The sequence below is a fragment of the Delphinus delphis genome, chromosome 10, assembly GCF_949987515.2.
Source record: "Delphinus delphis chromosome 10, mDelDel1.2, whole genome shotgun sequence".
In the NCBI taxonomy this organism is placed as follows: domain Eukaryota; kingdom Metazoa; phylum Chordata; class Mammalia; order Artiodactyla; family Delphinidae; genus Delphinus; species Delphinus delphis.
Genome location: NC_082692.2, coordinates 40,913,173 through 40,930,363, shown reverse-complemented (window position 1 = coordinate 40,930,363; position 17,191 = coordinate 40,913,173). Strand labels below are relative to the sequence as shown.

Sequence of the window (17,191 nt, the reverse complement as noted above, 5' to 3'; positions counted from 1 at the left end):
GAGGGCTCGAGCACTTGACTGAATGGGAGCGTTGATGGATGGTGAATGTCTGTGTGGGTGGACTGGTGGGTCAATAAATGGGAGGTGCAGGGTAGATACCAACAGTGTGTCGGTAGATGGATGGAAGTGAAGAAATGGTAGGGTGGAGAGTGCGGTGGGTAAATGAGTTGCTAGCTGCATGCATGTATCCTATGCATGGGTAGACGGGGTGGGTGAGTGGATGGATGAGTGAATAGGTGGATGGATGGGTTAAAGAGGATGGATGGACAGAAGGATAGCTGAATAGATGGGTGGTTTACAGGAGGGAGTGACTGAGCAGGGGAAGAATGGGCAGGTGGGAGAATACAAGACTGAATGCTTGAGTGGGTGGGTGAGTGTGTGAATGGATGCGTGGGTGAATAGATGTGAATAGATCTGCCGATGGATCAGTTGAAGGGATGGATGGATGGGTGGACTAATGAAAACTGAGTGACAGAATAAGTGACTGTGGACAATCCTGCCACATAAGTGGGCACCTAATTCTCCTACAGAAAAAAAAAAATTAGCCCTGAAGATAGGAAATGGAAATATAAATTTATGAAAGGAAAAGTGAAGGGTAGGACATAGGAAGACAGAGTACTGAGGTCAGAAGGGGAGTGGATACAAGGCATAGGACCAGAAGTCACTCCTCTCTCTGGCTGCTCTGGTTACCTCAAAGACTTCTTCATCCAGGATCTGAGCACCAAAGATGATCACGCCTCGGGTGTCCAATACTGGATGAGCACTTCGGGGGAGGGGCCGGGTGACTCGCTTCTTGCAATCAATTATGAGGGTGACCGACTGGCCCTTCACAGCCACAGCCACACGGTGCCATCTGGTCATAGGGACAGGGAGGCGGGAGGTTCAAGCAACTGACTGAAGGGGGGAAAGTCAAGAGGGCTGAGCAGCCCTTGATGGAAGGGTTGACAAGTCAATGATAACAATAGTAGTAATCACAGTTAACTACCATGTACCGAGGGCTTACAATACACCAGGCACCATCCCATCACTTTCTCATTTGATTCTCACAGTTCTATTGTCCCTATTTTTCAGACATAGAAAACAAGGCTCAAAAAAGTCAAGGAACTTGCCCAAGGTACAAGCTAGTCCTACTTGCAAGAATTTAAACTCTAAAGCCCAAACTCTGGGCTAGAAGTGACTAGGCAGAAGTTTGGGCAGTGGGTAAGTGAGTGGTGGCCCACAGGGTCGGCAGGGTTTCCTAGATTAGGGCATGGGGGCTCTGCGGGCAGGGGCCAGAGGGGAGCTCCTGAAAGGGTAGGCCAGACAGGCCAGAGGAGCAAACTGACTTACTTGCCATCTGCTAGGCTGAGGCCTCGGAAGACGGGCTGAGCAGGAGGTTGAGGCCGTCCAGTCTGGTCCTCGTACAGGAAGCGGACAGGTTGGCCGAGCTCCAGGCCCAGTTGTCGGACACCCTGGGCACTATAGACAGTCAGGAGGGGAGCCTGGAGGCCAGGGCGGGTCCGGACAGCAGTCAGTAGAGAGAAGTCTTTGGGAAAGCCTCCTGGTACCGGAGAGACATACACAGGTGGAGTGAGAGGCAAAGCGAGACATTAACCCCTTCCCTTCTCGTGTCTGATCCCAGACCCTGCCCTGTGACCTCGGCCAACTTTCCCTCCTCCAGCGTGTCACCCATACCTGGGAAGAGCTGGCGGGTGGGTGCACTGAGCTGGGCGGGTCGGGACACTCGGTAAGCCACATCAGCTGGACAAATGCCTCTCGCCCTCCGGACACCATCAGGGAGGGAGGGGAACCTCAGGGCCCACAGCACGTCCACAGGGGCTGCACCTGGGAGAGTCCACGAGGGTCAGGGGAAGGGACACACTCTCAGGAAGGGACACACCTCAGGGCCCACAGCACGTCCACAGGGGCTGCACCTGGGAGAGTCCACGAGGGTCAGGGGAAGGGACACACTCTCAGGAGGGCCCACACAGGGGACATTTGGGGTCTAGAGCTCAGCTTCCTGGGGCTCAAACTCCTTGGAAGATAAAAGTCACCTCTCCCTTACTCGCTCCTGAACAGGGCCTGAATGAATGGAAAACGAAAGTCACCTGGAAAAGGGCAGCGCTGAGCCGGTATTCTGCTCCCTGCCCACCACTGTCCCCGCCTCCCAGCCTCTGTCTCTGTCACTCCCTCCCTATCTCCGTCTTTCAGCCTATGAATCTCTCTCTATTCTCTCTTAACCTCTCCGTCCCAACTCTGCCTTCCCTTTACTCTAGCTCTGTCACGCTTACTCTCTCTGTCTCTGTATCTGTGGGTCTTTCTCTCTCCCCGGCTCTTCTGTCTTCCTCCGTTTCCCTCACACTCTACCCAACTTTTCCTTTCTCCCTCTCTTCCTCCCTTTCCGTGTCTCTTGGTCTCTGGGTCTCTGGCCTCAGTCCCATGTCTCCAGCATAAACAACATCTGGGCAAACGATCATCCTGGGCACGGGAGGTGCAGGGGGGCCACGAGGGAGGGAACAGAGAGGCAGCTCTGTGGGGAGGGGACTGCAAGCTGCTGGGGTTCCCGTGTTTGGGGAAGTGGGGACACCTCTGACCATGCAGAGGAAGGAGATACAAGAAAGGGCCAACCCAGGAGCTGGTGCCCCTGGCTTGGGAGATGGGCTGGGGTGCAGGGGCGGGTGGGGAGCCTGAAGCTGCCACGCAGAGCCGGAGCAGGTCCAGGGCCTGGAGCCACACATCTGTGGATCCCATCAGGGTCCTTTGCCCAAAACCCGGGCAAGCTCCCCACACCTGGAACTTCGACCGTGCCCGCCCCGCCCCGCCCGCCCCACCCCCCACCCCCCCGCCACGGTCCAAAGATTCAAGGCCCGGGCCACCAGCCCTATCCCCCTAGAACTCGGCTTCTGAGGGTTCAAACTCCTGAGAAGACAGGGGTCGCCTCTTCCTCACTTGCTCCCCAATACACATACTTCTCACTCCATCAGCTCCATTGGAAAAATCCCAAAGAAAGTTCCAGCAAAACCCTCATAGAAGTGTGGGGCAGGGCAGGGGCCAGAGTGATCAGGAGAGCAGAGCTGGGTGGGGCGGGTGAGGTGGGGTGGGCAGGCAGAGAAAAGGCCCTTTGAGTCCAGGAGCCGGGAAACCACGGCCTTGCCCCCTCCCACCCCCCTGCCCTAGCCTGGCCCCCACGTGTGGCAGCTCCGCAAACACCAACACACAAGGGCCGCTTTGAGAGACGAAGGGTAAGTGAGACAGAGACACAGAGACTCACAGAGACCCCAGGCCAAGGAGACCTCAGAAGGCCCCACCCTCCACCAAACCCCAGAAGAGTACAGTTCCATCCTATAGACAACCTACCCACAGGTCTGCCCACCCATCTTCCCACTTCAAGCTACATACGTGCCCCACTGTCTCTGGCCTCAATCTGCCCCAGTCTCCCCACTGGTGGCCCCATCACCCCCACCACTCTACCTCTGGCCCCCCAAACACCCCTTTCTTTACTCTGATGAATTCCACACTAACCTATTTCCCGCTAGAGTCCCACCTCTACCCACTCAACCCCCAAATAAGAGACAGTCATCTCAGCCATCCCCCTGCCTCCATGTTAAAGGTCCCCTTTTCTCCCTAAAAAAGACTCCTAGAGTCTACAGACATCCCACACTTCAATTTTCTGTCCCTGAGCCGCATGCTCCTCCTATCTTGAAAGTTCTTCCTTCTGTAATCTAATCTAATCCTTTATGCTGCTTTTCTGACCATCTTGTCTCCAAAGCAGAGAAGAAATGAATAGTCAAGTTATATGCAAATCAGCCTCCAGTGTTTCCACGGGGGGAGGGGGCTTGCTCCAGCCTGCCTCGTACCCAGGTACTCCCAGCCTCCTCCCCTCCAACATCAAACCCCCTCTCCTAGGAACCAGGACTTCTGGATCCTGGGAAAAAGAAGGAAAAGATTGGGATTGTGGATGCCAGGGTCCCAGGGGAGCCCGGCTGGCCAGAGGGGGAGGGGCGGGGCAGGAATGCAAAGAGTTGGCTCCTGCCTCAGACACCTGATCCTGGCCTGTCCAGCGGCCGTCCTGTTGGCAGCCAGCCCCAATGCTCCCCAGAGCCAGCCGCGTGGCAGCATCGAGGGCACGGGGAGGGGGAAGGGGATCCTGTCGGGGAAGCTGATGGGACAAATAGTCCAGGTATCCCTTCTTTCTCTACTTTCGAGGCTCTGCTCTGACCAAGGATGCTCCCCCCCTCACCCCAGAGATACAGACAGAGAGACAGAAGACAGACATGCGCCTCTCACTCATCAACACTGGCATCTAGCCCTGACTCCAGCACCAGCTGGACCACAGTGGCCCTGCTGGAGGACCCCACCATCCAGCCCCACTCACCGCCCTCAGGTGATGCTCCGCCATTCAACCTTACCCGCCCTCCACCAGTCACTTCAAGGAGGGAAAGAGATCCCCACCCCGGCTCCAAGGATCCTAGGTGTCCTGCTCTCCAGTCTGGACCCCTGACCCCCCCAAATCCCATTCTTGGACCCAGAAGCTCCCCCCTGCTCCCCAGGCATCAGCTGTCCCCTGTCCCGAGGTGTGCGGAGATTCCGATGACCCAGGCTCTGGGACTTCCCTTACCTGCCCAGGCGGGGGCCGCGCTCAGGCCCAGCAACAGCGGTACCAGCAGGAGGAGGCGATGGCAGCGGCTGCACCGCCCCATAGCTGGCGCCCGGAACGCCAGGTCCCAGGGACCGCCGGAGGCGCCGGACACCCCGACGCTGGCAGGAGACAGCGAGCAGGCTCGCACGCCGGGGTCCCGGGGAAGTCGGAGGCTGCCGGGTGGCGACAGCTCTCAGTGACCCAGCTCCATGCAGCGAGGCGCCGTCGGGGCTCCGGCGCTGCTCCCTCCTCGGTGGCCGCCGCTCCTGTGTGTCCCCGGCCACCCCGGCAGCCCAGAGCCCCCACCCCGCTCCCGCCCCCGGCCCAGCCCCTGCCTACAGCCGCCCGCCCACAGCCACCGAGGGAAACCCCACCCCCGATCTCCACCTGGTGTGGGGGTGCGAGTGGGAACCCTCCCTCGCTGACCCTCGGACTGCTCTCCTCTGCTTTTCGCAGAGACTCAGTGGCCTGTACCTTAGGATTCTCTTTTCGGGAACCCCAATATCTCTTCCCCAGTCTCTTTCTTTGGGGGGGCCCAGACGTCCAGTCACAACACCCCTTCTCGTTACTCCCCCTTGGGGGCCCAGAGCCCCCTTTCAGCAGAGTCTGGGGCGGGATTTACAGCACAGTGGGAGGGGAGAGCCGGGCCTGGGGGTCGCTACCTCCCCTCACCCCGTCGGGTCTCCATAATTATTTCCCCTCGGCCCGGCCCGCCCGCTGTAATTACAGAGCCTGGCCCGGGGCACGGTATTTATAGACACGGCTATAGATAGCGACTGGGGACCTGCAACCGACGGCCGCGGGGAGCGGGGGTGGGGGGCGAGGCGGGAGGGCCGTTAGGGGGGAGGCCAGAGACTGGACAGACCCACACACAGGCTCATCAGGTCCCAAGGGATGGAAGTAGGGGGACGACGTAACGGCGCCCGGGAGCCCAGGTGGAAAGGCACCCAGTGGAGAGGCGGGGGCGCGGGGGGCCGCCGACACTGGTTGGCAGAGTACGGGAAACGGGGTCACTCGGGGACGAGGCCGCCTCCAGGCGGGCAACACAGGAGTAAGCCGCGGCGCTCGGCGCCCAGTGCGCCCCCACGAGCGGGCACGGCGCCGGGTCTGCCCGGAGCCCGCGGCGCGGCCGGAGGGAAGCCCGGAGCGAGCCGAGGCGCCGCCGCCCGCTGGCGCTGGGGAGGGCGCCCGCGAACAAGGCGCCTTTGAGAGTCAGCCGCCCCCATCCCTCCGGCCGGCCCCGCCCCCAGGCTGGCACACCCTCTCCCCCCACCTCCGCGACAAAGCGCGCCTTGTGTCCCCCACCCTGCGCCCGCCTCCGAGGCCCCAGGGAACTTAGGCGGCGGCGGCGGCGTCCAGGGAGCCGGTCCGGAGCTCCCGACCGGATACCCTCCCACACGCGGCCCGGTGCGGCGCTGCCCCCACCCCTCATACAGTCACCTCAGTCCAGAAAACAGCGATTTTAATTTGAAAGCGATTTTATGTGAGTGAAAGAGAGGGTAAGGGAACCCCGGAGAGAAGAGCCGCAGGGCAAAAATCATGCAGCCCCATCACCCCATCTCTGCAGGCGGGCCATCTCCCCTCAGTTCTGAGGCCAGGAGCCTGTCTCCCCAGCCTACAAGGTGTGTGCCCCGGGCTGGGGGGAGAGCTGGGAGGGGAAGGGTCTGAGGACTACTCACCAAGCCACTTCCCCCCACCCCGCCCTCACAGCCCAGGCGCCTTCCCCAAGCCAGACGGAAAGAGTGGGGGAGGGGGCTGGGAAGGCCAGTGCTGAAAAGCCAGCCCCGCAGACCACCTCAGGGCCCTGCCTTTCCCGAACACCACCTCCACCACTGGCATTTCTTAGTCAACCTGGGAAAGTACAGTACTTCTTTGAGTCTAACTGCAAGTCTCTATCCTCAGAGAAAATTAAAAATAGCACATGGGTTCCTACATCTCCACCCGCCCCTTAGCCACCACCACCTTTTTCTTTTTCAGTCTGACGGCAGAAGGTGAAGCGTGAGAGGGGGCTCTGGACATGGGACAGCGACAGGGCCCCTCCTTATTCCAGAGAAGCCCCCATCTGCCAGGCTTGGTTGGAGGAAGGCCTGTCAGAGCCTTACTCCCATGTCCATCCGTTTGGGGGGCCTGCCCCCCAATATCCATCTCTGCGGGAGTTCCCATTTCCATTCTTCAGATGGGGGGCTAAGTGAAGCAAGACGAGAAGGAAGCCAGGTCCTGGGAGCAAGGCCAGTGCTCTGTGCTGGGGGAAGGAAAGGCCGTTCCAGGCCAGGGGTAAGAAAGCACCCCCAGATCATGGCGGAGCCAGACAAATTCAGAGACTCAAGGCCACTGAAGGGAGAGGTCCAGCCCTCAAAGTGGTCTGGGGTCCCCTCTGACTTGGGATGCCAAGCAAACCCTTGCAGGGTTTAGGGACCCCCTGTTGGAGGTCTCGGTTCTGCCCTATGCTCCTCACTCCACCAAGATTCTAGGAACATGGTCCCTCCCCACCCTGCCCCAAGGCTCAGAGTCCCTTGCCCATGTGCCCTCCTCAAGCGTGAGGAACACCACGTCTGGGTGTGGGCTCAGGCCAGCTGGTGGGGAGCCTCAAGCATCTCCATGAGGAAGGTGTCGATGGGGGTGTCGCCAATGAGCTTGAAGAAAAACAGATGCTCTAGACACTTAAGGCCTATGGACCTGAGAGCAGGAAGACGCAAGAGCAGCTTGGCAAACCTGAGGAGGGAATGGGAGACATGGAGTGAGAGCTAGAGCCACATGGCACTACCCCCACCCCAGCAGGAGCCTCGGTTCCCACAGCCCCTCAGCCCCACAGCGCCTTCTCACCGGCCCTGCTGCTCAGGGTACTTCTGTTTGCAATAGGTCTCCAGGGACGCGTACACTTTCTCCCGCAGGACCTCTACCTCACTGGGGTTGGAGAGGCCCTTGGCATCTGGGATGGCAGGGAAGAGAGGAGGAAGAGGAAGGAGGGCAAATCAAATCAGGACAAATGTGGAGGTGTGGCCCACACGATGTCCCTTTTGGGCCCCACCTACACGCCCTTCACCAGATGCCTGGCAAGGGAAGCAGGGCACAATGGGTTTGAGGGATGGGGTTGCAAAGGGAATGTTATCAGCAGATGTGGGTTCTTCTTTGTCAGCTGTGAGATTTCTAGGTTGAGGGGGATAGCTGGGTAACTTAGGAGTCTCCGAAGAAGAGGAGGCTCCAAGGCTGCCTTGGTCTTGAGAGACGGGGGTAATCCTCCTCTTACCTGGATTGAACAGAATGATTGCCCTCAGGCAGCCAAGTTCTGTCTTGTCCATCCTCATGTCACGCATTTTGGACACTAGCTCTGTCAGCACCCTGGAGAGGGACCTGCAGGTCACTCAAAGGTCACAGCTCAGCCAGCCTTGGACACGGACCAGCCTATAGCCCCACCCCCTCGACCGACAGGCCAGCCCAGCCGAGGGCCACTGACCGATCAAAGATGGCTCCCACGCCTGCGGAATGGGCTGAGTTGCGGTGCACGTGAAGACCTGTGGCGAGGAGGATGCCGTCTCGGACATCGATGGATCGGTGAGAGAAGGAGGCAATGAGGAGCTCATTCCAGCCTGGGGGTGGGGGGCGGCAAGGGTGACGAGCCAGGGATCAGGCCATGGGATTGAAAGCACATCAGGGGAAGAGAAGAAGGGGTGGCGAGGTCAATGAGACTGGCTCTCTGAGTATGCAAGGTAAGGCCGCTGGGGTCCCTGAAGGTCAGGAGGTCCAAGAGGGGTCAAATGACAAGAGATTCAAGGAGTCCAAGGTCACTGACCTGCCCGTAGCAGTATGACCTGGTCATCCAGAGGCAAGGAGGAAAAGTGTGGGATCCTCTTTGCCCACTCAACAAGTGTGAAGAGCTGTTTGTCAGCTGCCTGGCAGATGTTAGTCACAGGATCGTTTGGCTGCAGGGGAGGAGGGGTGAGAGTTATAGAAGGTTTGGAAGTACACTGGGAGCCCCCCCAACCCCATAAGAGGCTTTTGACACCCCCTCCTTATTTGTAGTCTCTCTTCAAGCCCCATCTGAACCAATTCCTCCTCTTCTAGCATTCAGGAAAAGTTATTAATTTGGGACTTGCCTGTGGTTCTGTGAGTGGATTGTTTTGGGAGTGGGGACGGAGGATGCTATCACGCCTACCTCAGATGTCTAAGAGACCTTGTTTGGCGGCACTTCCGGTCCCCGGCAGTGTTAGATGGGTTGTGAGGGGAAGGGAGGGGAGGGGGAGGTAGAACAGACCTAGACTCCCGCCTCCCCACCCCCATCAGGAAGAAGAGTAGATTGACCCCAGCACTCACGCTGCTGCCGCTACCCGCCGTTCCCCCAGGACCCTCAACGCCCTGGTCACTCTTCTGCTCCACAGCAAGCTCTGCCTCCAGGATCCTGTCCACGGGCATCTCCTCGGGGGCTCCCCCAGCCCCCTCCCCATCCCCATCCTTGTCCTTCCCCCGCTGACGCTCCTCCTGAACCGCTGAAGGAGAAGGAGGAAGGAGAAAAAAGTAGAAAGTCAGCAGCCAGCCATGAGGAGATTCCAAAATGTCCTTAGGGTCTTATCAGGGTCTCATGGCCCTTAGGAGATATTTATAGAAATTGGGGAAGTCACTGGAAACCATGGCAGATTTGTGGCAGTCCAGAAGCAGGACTTATAAAAGAACAGATAAATAAACCCAGAAGAAGTAAAAGGGTGGGTAAAGGAATTACGGAGAAAGCTAGCATTTAAACTGAGAGCCTACTATATACTAGGAAACGTGCCAAGCACACTTTCACGTTCACTCAAGTATCATAACGACCCTGTGAGCTCTTGACCCCATTTTTAAAAATAACGATTTGGGGGCAGTTCATTAAACAGCTTGCCCAAGTTCACACAATACATAGCAAGTCGTATGTCCAAATCTAAGCGTGCCTGATGGCAAATCTGGTGCTCTTCTGACTCAACAAAAAAGCAGGAAAAGGAGCACTGGCCTGGGTCTTCAGAGGTGTGGCTTCTGATCCAAGACCTGCCACTCTTTTGTTGCATGACCTTGGGAAAGCCAGGCTTCAGGCTCATCTTCTCTAAAATGAGGGATGTGACCAACATATACTCCCTAAAGTATCTCTCTCAGAATTCCAGAATCAAGCTTAAGAAGAAAAGATAGAGATTTAAAAAAGAAGAAGAAGCAGCCCTGAGGTCTTCAGTAATGGCTGCAGCTTAAGAGGGTAGAGTCCCAGAGTTTGAAAGAGAGAACACAGATAATAGGGAGATGGAGACCAGAGTGGAAGCACTTGGTCAAAATGAGGAAGAATTACTCAGGTTAGAGAAGGGGAGCTAGAGAAACCCATCATGGGGAAGGAAAACTTATCCTACCCTAGCACCAGACCAGGGAGGGGTCAGAGGGGCAGAGGCCACAGAAGCAGAACCATTAAGAAGGAAACTCAAGGCACCAGGTCAAGGTACCAGAGAGGAGGGCTGATGAGCAGGGGAGAGAGAATCAAATATCGCCCTCTGGAGGAGAGAGAGGAGTCCAGCCTTCCTAAGAGGTATAGTCCCTGCAGTCTTCCCTCCCCCTCCTCCCTCTCCTCCCACAGGGTAGACTGGGAGGCCTGGGTAGGGCAGGCTCTTACCCTCCCTCTTCATGCCGGTGGCCAGGCACTTCTGATAGCGGCAGTACTGACAGCGGTTCCGCTGGCGCTTGTCCACCGTGCAGTCCTTGTTGTCCCGGCACGAGTAGGTCAGGTCCTTACGGATGGTGCGCTTGAAGAAGCCTTTGCAGCCCTCACAGCTGTAAACCCCGTAGTGTTTGCCTGCGAGGGGACAGGAAGAGCAGTAAGACTGCACGTAGACCCCGTGCCACTAGGACTCTTGCCCACCTCCCCCCAGCAAATTTAGTTGAAGTCTGCTCTGTGTTTGCCAAAGAGAGAGATGGGGAACCAGGACATGAGGCATGATCCAGTCCCACTCTTCTCACAGTTCGAAAACCCTATGCCAGCCCCCTCTTCCCTCTGACCACCCCCCCACACCAAATCTGAGCTGCAGGGTCCTTAACTCTCATCAGACCTCCCCCAGCTCACTTGCTCTAACCAAACCTCAAGAGCCCCTGGGAATCCCACAGGTGATGGTAAATGGTACACGCTCTCTTCCTCTCTGCTGGTCCTCTGAGCCCCATACCTGAGCTTCGGTCCCCGCAGATTGCACATAGCCGTTTGCCAGCCCCAGGGCCACCTGGAGGGGGTGGACAGTGCAGGCCCCGGACCCCTAAGACTGGTGGCTTCACATCTTCAGGGGGGCCAGACCCACCCCCAGGGAGCGACACTGTTGAGTTAATCTGGGTTGGGGGAAATAGGGAAGTCACAGGGAGACTCATTGGGAAGGATAATCTCTCAGATGGGAGGGACATCATTCCCTACCACCTAGGCAGGGCCCTGCATTGCACGTTACAAAGGACATTATTTACACTGCAGTGCCCGGGAAGGGCCACCCCTGGAGTACAACCCCGAAGAGATGAGACATAAAGGTCCCCCTGAAATTGTGCAACACAGTGGCCCTGAAGGGCTTGTATTTCAGAAGGGTAGATGGAACCAAAAGGGCAAAAAATCACTGATATATGAAAGGGACATCAAGAATAGCTGGGTTCTTTTACAGGGTTGGGGAGGAGGCGTGCACTGAAAGCTCAGTCACCTCAAGAAATGCCAGGGGTCACACAAGGACCACAGGCCTGGAAGGTCAGTGGGCCATGGGGAAGTTCACACAAGGATCTAGGTCACCAGGAAAACAAGGAAATGAAAATGGAGAGGCAGTAAGTGGGTCACAACCTCTCACCTGGGGACTGCTGACAGGCCCGGAGAATCCTGGGGGAGCTGGAGGGGGCAGACCAGGGGACCCCATGGAAGAGCTGATGACCGGGAAGGGGGAGCCCAGTGGCGGGGGTGGCATCGGGGGTGGGGGTGGAGCCCCAGAGCCTCCAAGGGATGCAGCTGCTGAAGGGGGTAAGGGTGGCCCCGGAGGAGAAGGGGGAGCGGCCCCCTGGGGAAGGGGATTTGGAGAGGAACTGTCTGGGCTTCGGGAGTCTGGTGAGGGGTACACACAGGCACAGACACACACAGACAGAAGAGACAAAAAGAGAAAATGAGTCTTCGATCATCCAACCGGAGCCTTTAATTCTCTCTCTGATCCCCCCACCGCGCCCCCACCTCACCCCACCCCTTCCCAAGTCCAGAGACACCCTGCTGTCAAACAACGGCTTAACTCCTAATCGTGGTGAGAGAAGGGGGCTGACAGAGGAGGATCGTTCGGGTGAGGCAAATTCCAAACAATGCATTTGGCCACCCCAAGCCAGACGCATCTCGTGTGGGTGGGGCAGCACGTGGGGTGGACCAGTCAGCCCCTCCACTCCCAGCTCGTAGCCAGAACGTGCAGGGAAAAGAGAAAGGCAGAAGAGACCCCTCCTAGGACACAGAATTTGCCTTCAAAAGTCCAGAGTCCTCAATCTCGAGGACTAGTGCCCCACGCCTTGGACCTCCGTAGTGCAGGGCCTCGAGCGGCCACCGCTAGGAGAGCGGAAGCTCCCCCTCCCCGCCCCGCCCCGGGGGGAGGGCACTAAGGCCCTCGGGAGGGAGGGGACGCGTGTTTACAAACAAGGGGGCGGGAGCGCCTGGGAGGGAACACCAGGGGAGGGGGGGGAAGGGGTTGCTGATAACGCGGTCACTGGCTTGCCGGTCCGTCCGCTAGGTCACTCACCCCGCCCGCTGTCGCCCATCCCGTCCCGTCCAGCCTCCCCCGGCTCCGGCTCCGGGGTTTGTTGCTCTCCGGCTGCCACCGCCGCCGCCGCCGCCGCTGCTGCGGGATCCAGCCAGGGCCGTCGCCGCCGCCACCGGGACGCGACCCCACAATGCATTTCTTTTCGCACCCCCACCGGCCCACACTGCCCTGCGGCATGCCGCTGGGGGAGGAAGGGCGGGCGAGCAGCCCAAGACATGATTCCTGGCTGAGTGTAGGAATACCGAAGAGGTACCAGGGATTCCCAAGGATTGATCGTTGGACTAGCTGAGCACGAGGAAGCCCCAGAGAAAAAGTCTCTGGCCTTAACCGGGTCGAATTAAGCGCTTCGCTCTGCTCTGTAGCAAAATGACAGCGCCGATATGGCAGCCATCTTGGTATAGACGGGAAGTCTCCGCGCTAGTTCCCGCCTCTTCGTCTGGTTGGAAACGGAGGAGGCGGTCTCCTCCCGCCTGTTAACCCGCCTAGCCCAGCGTCCCCTCAAATACCCTCCAAACCCGCGCATGCGCGCCAGGGCTAGACGGCTTCACCACTACCGGAGTGCCGCCATATTGGTAAAGGTACTGGGACCAAGGTAGAACGGAACTCCCTGTTCTCGCGGGAGCTAGAGGCGGGACTGCCACGTCCGAGCAAACCGGGAAAGGAGAGGATCCCGGAGCCGGTGAGAATTCCCTGTTTTTCCCTACCGTCCTTTTCAGGCCTTTTTCTTCATTTAGTGGGTCATAGAGACGAGGGCGCAGAGAGTCCATATAGTGGAGGATCAAAGCCTAGAGCGGTGTCCTGGGGGCCCTGCATCAGGGATGGGGTTCCGGATAAAGAAAACGAGTCTTGGGAACAATGTGGGTGGGGACAGGATGGAATGGGGAAGCAGCCCATAGAAGTGGACGGAGGGCGCGAACGGAGTAGAGCGGACCCCGCATAGGTATAGAGTTGAGGGTCAAGTGGAGTCACTATCTCTGTCCCTCTGGTCAGCGTGATGGCCAGAGGCCTGGGGGCCCCCCACTGGGTGGCCGTGGGACTGCTGACCTGGGCGGCCTTGGGGCTGCTAGTGGCCGGACACGGGGGTCATGGCGACCTGTACGAAGACCTGCACGAGGACTTCCAGGGCCACAGCCACAGGCACTCACATGAGGATTTCCACCATGGACACAGCCATGCCCCTGGCCACACTCATGAGAGCATCTGGCATGGGCATACCCACGGTCACGACCATGGACATTCGCATGAGGATTTGCACCATGGCCATAGTCATGGCCACTCTCATGAGAGCGTCTACCACCGAGGACATGGACATGATCATGAGCACAGCCATGCAATCTATGAGGAGTCTGGGGCTCCAGGCATCAAACAGAACCTGGACACTGTCACTCTCTGGGCCTATGTGAGTCCCCCGGGGATGGGGCAGAGGGGGACTGGTTCGGGATTGTTGGGAAACCCCACACCACTTGACCCCTGACTCTCCCTCGCCAGGCACTGGGGGCCACAGTGCTGATCTCTGCAGCTCCATTTTTCGTCCTCTTCCTTATCCCCGTGGAGTCAAACTCCCCTCGGCACCGCTCTCTGCTCCAGATCTTGCTGAGTTTTGCTTCGGGTGGGCTCTTGGGAGATGCCTTCCTGCACCTCATCCCTCATGCTCTGGGTAAGTGATCTCTAGCTTCTACCTTAAATCTTAATGTATTTCATGCTTTGGACAAGAGGGTTCTTTCCCCTTTGTGATCCCTGACCTTCCAATATTCTCCCAAATATACACCCCTTGGTTGGGGTATTTCCTCATCTGGCTTTGTCTCTCCCTTCCTCCAGAACCTCATTCTCACCACCCTCTGGAGCAGCCTGGACATGGACATTCCCACAGTGGTGAGGAAGGGGCAGGTGAAGACGTGGGGTTGGGGTGCAGGGGAAGGTCTGTGCCTCCCTATTCTTCTCTTGTGCTTGGGGAGGAAGAGTCTGAAATCAAAATCTCCCTTAATGTCTCAATGTATCCATTCCTAGGGCAGGGCCCCATTCTGTCTGTGGGACTGTGGGTCCTCAGTGGAATTGTCGCCTTTCTCGTGGTGGAGAAATTTGTGAGACATGTGAAAGGAGGACATGGACACGGACATGGACACGCTCACGGTCACACACATGGAAGACAGGGTGAGCCCAGGAACAACCTTCCTGAAAGCCACCTTGCCATCTCTGAATCTCCTCATTTTATGGTTCTTAGGTGGGAGAAGGCTACCCTTATGAGGACATATTGGCAAATCTCTGTTCTCCACTCTTACCAACTCCTTTCTTCCCTCAGGGCGTCCTTCAAAGGAGAAACAGAGCTCAGAGGAAGAAGAAAAGGAAGCAGGGGGGTCGAGGAAAAGCAGAGGAGGGAGCACAAGACCCAAAGACAGGCCAGTGAAACCTCAGAACTCTGAAGAGGAAAAAGCAGGTTCAGGTGAGGGCCAGCGTTGCATACGCTTGGGCAAGGGGCATCATCATGAATCACATGGAACAGCACTATGGGTGATCACAGGTGTCTGGAAAATACTGAGGCTGGATGTGAAGTGGTCTCTAGGAGGCTGATCAGGGCTGAGACTAGGGGTGATGAATACCTCTAATCGTTTAATCTTCCTTTTCTCCTGTAAAAGACCTACGTGTATCGGGGTACCTGAATCTGGCTGCTGACCTGGCACACAACTTCACGGATGGTCTGGCCATTGGTGCTTCGTTTCGAGGGGGTCGGGGACTGGGGATCCTGACCACAATGACTGTTCTGCTACATGAAGTGCCCCATGAAGTCGGGGACTTTGCCATCTTGGTCCAGTCTGGCTGCAGCAAAAAGCAGGTTGGTGAAGGTGTGCACCAAACATGGTTGCCTCAAGCCTTTTATCCCCCGCTAACCCACCCCAAACCCAGACTGCCACCCGTTAGTTCCGAACAAGTTGTACTACAGGTATACCTCGTTTTATTGCACTCCTTTATTACACTTAGCAGATATTGCGTTTTTTACAAATTTATAGCAACCCTGCTTCAGCAAGTCTATGGATACAATTTTTCCAACAACACTAGTTTACTTCATGTCTGTGTCACAGTTTGAGTAATTCTTGAAACATTTCAAACTTCGTTATTATCATACTTGTTACGTTGATCTGTGATCAGTGATCTCTGATGTTACTATAGCAAAAAGATTGCAACTTGTTGAAGGCTTACGTGATGGTTAGCATTTTTTATCAGTAGAGTATTTTTTTTGTGTGTGGTACGCGGGCCTCTCACCGCCGCGGCCCCTCCCGTTGTGGAGCACAGGCTCCAGACGCGCAGGCCCAGCGGCCATGGCCCACGGGCCCAGCCGCTCCGAGGCATGTGGGATCTTCCCGGACTGGGGCACGAACCTGCGTCCCCTGCATCGGCAGGCGGACTCTCAACCACTGCGCCACCAGGGAAGCCCTCGGTAGAGTATTTTTTAACTAAGCTACGTACATTGTAGGCATAATGCTACTGCACACTTACAGGATAGTGTAAATATATGCATTGGGAAACCAAAAAAATTCATGTGACTTGCTTTATTGTGATGCCCTGGGACTGAACTCACAATATCTCCGAGGTATGCCTGTATTGTTAACAACAGAACTTCTAGAAACGAGGGGGAAGAAGTTCTGTTTCTTTGTCTTGTAGCTCAGTAGTTCTTGAACTGTGGTCCATAGCCATCTGAATGTTTTATGGGGGTCTTTCACACCATGCCCCTGACCCTGACCTATTGAGTCAGAAGGTCTGTGGAAAGGACCTCTTTGATCTAAGATTTTTCAGAAGGTGTCTATTCTAGATCCCCTTCTTTTTGCCTTACTATTTAGTTTCTAAAGACATGCATCTTATCCATGTACACTTATACCCCTCCAGCCACATCTAAACCACTGATAACCTTTAGATGTTGGTGAGTGCCTCTCTCTCTCTTTTCTGCCCACCAGGCGATGCGTCTACAACTACTGACGGCAATAGGGGCACTGGCAGGCACAGCCTGTGCCCTCCTAACTGAAGGAGGGGCAGTGGGCAGTGAAGTTGCAGGTGGCACAGGTCCTGGCTGGGTTCTGCCATTCACTGCAGGTGGCTTTATCTATGTAGCAACGGTGTCAGTGTTGCCTGAGCTGTTGAGGGAGGCATCACCATTGCAATCACTTCTGGAGGTGCTGGGGCTGCTGGGGGGAGTTTTCATGATGGTGCTGATTGCCCACCTTGAGTGAGAGGTGGGGTAAACCAGCCCCACCCCAGCCCCAAACCTCTAGCCTCTAAACCCTCCAGGTCAGGGGTCTGTGGAAGTTGGGGGCCCTGGCCTGGGACATCTGCCAAAGGAGGGAGTTGTGTCCTAGGGAGGTGGCAACTTTGTCTTGAAAGCTATCAAGATTTGGCAGTCTTACAGGGGCTGCAGAGGTGATAATGACAGCCCGGGGGACCATAGTGTTGGGCATGTGCTGACCATGTTGTTGGGTTTGGGGACTAAGTGGGGCCATGAAGAAGGCTGGAAGAGAGAGGAGTCACGGCAACCTACCCCATATCCCCCACCCCAACTATATTCACAGAGGACCAAGCTGCCACACACTGGCTTCTCCAGGGTCCACCTCCCTCTCTCCCACCGGTTGGTGGAAACTCCAGGGAAGACCAGAGCCCTGAAGTGGGTAGCAGAAGTCGGGGATAAACATCAATCGTGTGTCCTGATTTGGGAGTTATTGCGGGGGGAGGGGGGCTAGTTGCTACTCTCATGGCCTGATTTTTCTTTTGTTTGTATTCTTTTATATCACTGTTTGAATGGGGAAGGAGGGGTGGTGACCGGAAATAAAATCCTTGGATC

General features: G+C 56.8%; 4 protein-coding genes across 10 annotated transcripts in view; 2 read left to right on the top strand and 2 right to left on the bottom strand.

Annotated features, from left to right (window-relative positions):
* The window catches only part of COL11A2 (collagen type XI alpha 2 chain), a 28,705-nt gene extending 23,852 nt beyond the window's left edge, over nt 1-4,853 (bottom strand). Inside the window, exons 1-4 of the mRNA XM_060022042.1 lie at nt 4,598-4,853; nt 1,675-1,824; nt 1,330-1,540; nt 691-853 (exon numbers count right to left, since the gene is read on the bottom strand). Of these exons, the coding sequence (XP_059878025.1) occupies nt 691-853; nt 1,330-1,540; nt 1,675-1,824; nt 4,598-4,679 (606 nt within the window). The 5' untranslated portion in view covers nt 4,680-4,853. The remainder of the gene's footprint in view (nt 1-690; nt 854-1,329; nt 1,541-1,674; nt 1,825-4,597) is intronic.
* Nucleotides 1-17,191, top strand: part of RPS18 (ribosomal protein S18) — a 68,790-nt gene that overhangs the window by 396 nt on the left and 51,203 nt on the right. The gene's annotated exons all lie outside the window — the stretch shown is intronic.
* RXRB (retinoid X receptor beta) lies at nt 6,072-12,765 on the bottom strand. Of its 6 annotated transcripts, none has more exons than XM_060022035.1 (10): nt 12,346-12,765; nt 11,428-11,675; nt 10,777-10,933; nt 10,233-10,412; nt 8,930-9,102; nt 8,409-8,538; nt 8,073-8,205; nt 7,866-7,969; nt 7,442-7,547; nt 6,072-7,330 (listed from the first exon to the last, which is right to left on the bottom strand). In XM_060022035.1, exons 1-10 carry the CDS (start codon nt 12,581-12,583, stop codon nt 7,183-7,185), a joined length of 1,617 nt encoding a protein of 538 aa, XP_059878018.1. In that variant the 5' UTR covers nt 12,584-12,765; the 3' UTR covers nt 6,072-7,182. The 6 variants fall into 6 exon arrangements, 5 of the variants coding, with proteins under 5 accessions (XP_059878018.1, XP_059878019.1, XP_059878021.1 ...); XM_060022036.1 differs by having other exon boundaries at nt 7,866-7,957; XM_060022038.1 differs by lacking the exon at nt 11,428-11,675.
* SLC39A7 (solute carrier family 39 member 7) lies at nt 12,938-17,191 on the top strand. Of its 2 annotated transcripts, XM_060022039.1 has the most exons (8): nt 12,938-13,045; nt 13,357-13,765; nt 13,855-14,023; nt 14,185-14,238; nt 14,374-14,517; nt 14,666-14,806; nt 15,000-15,196; nt 16,314-17,191. In XM_060022039.1, exons 2-8 carry the CDS (start codon nt 13,361-13,363, stop codon nt 16,584-16,586), a joined length of 1,383 nt encoding a protein of 460 aa, XP_059878022.1. In that variant the 5' UTR covers nt 12,938-13,045; nt 13,357-13,360; the 3' UTR covers nt 16,587-17,191. The 2 variants fall into 2 exon arrangements, with proteins under 2 accessions (XP_059878022.1, XP_059878023.1); XM_060022040.2 differs by having other exon boundaries at nt 13,036-13,503; nt 13,871-14,023.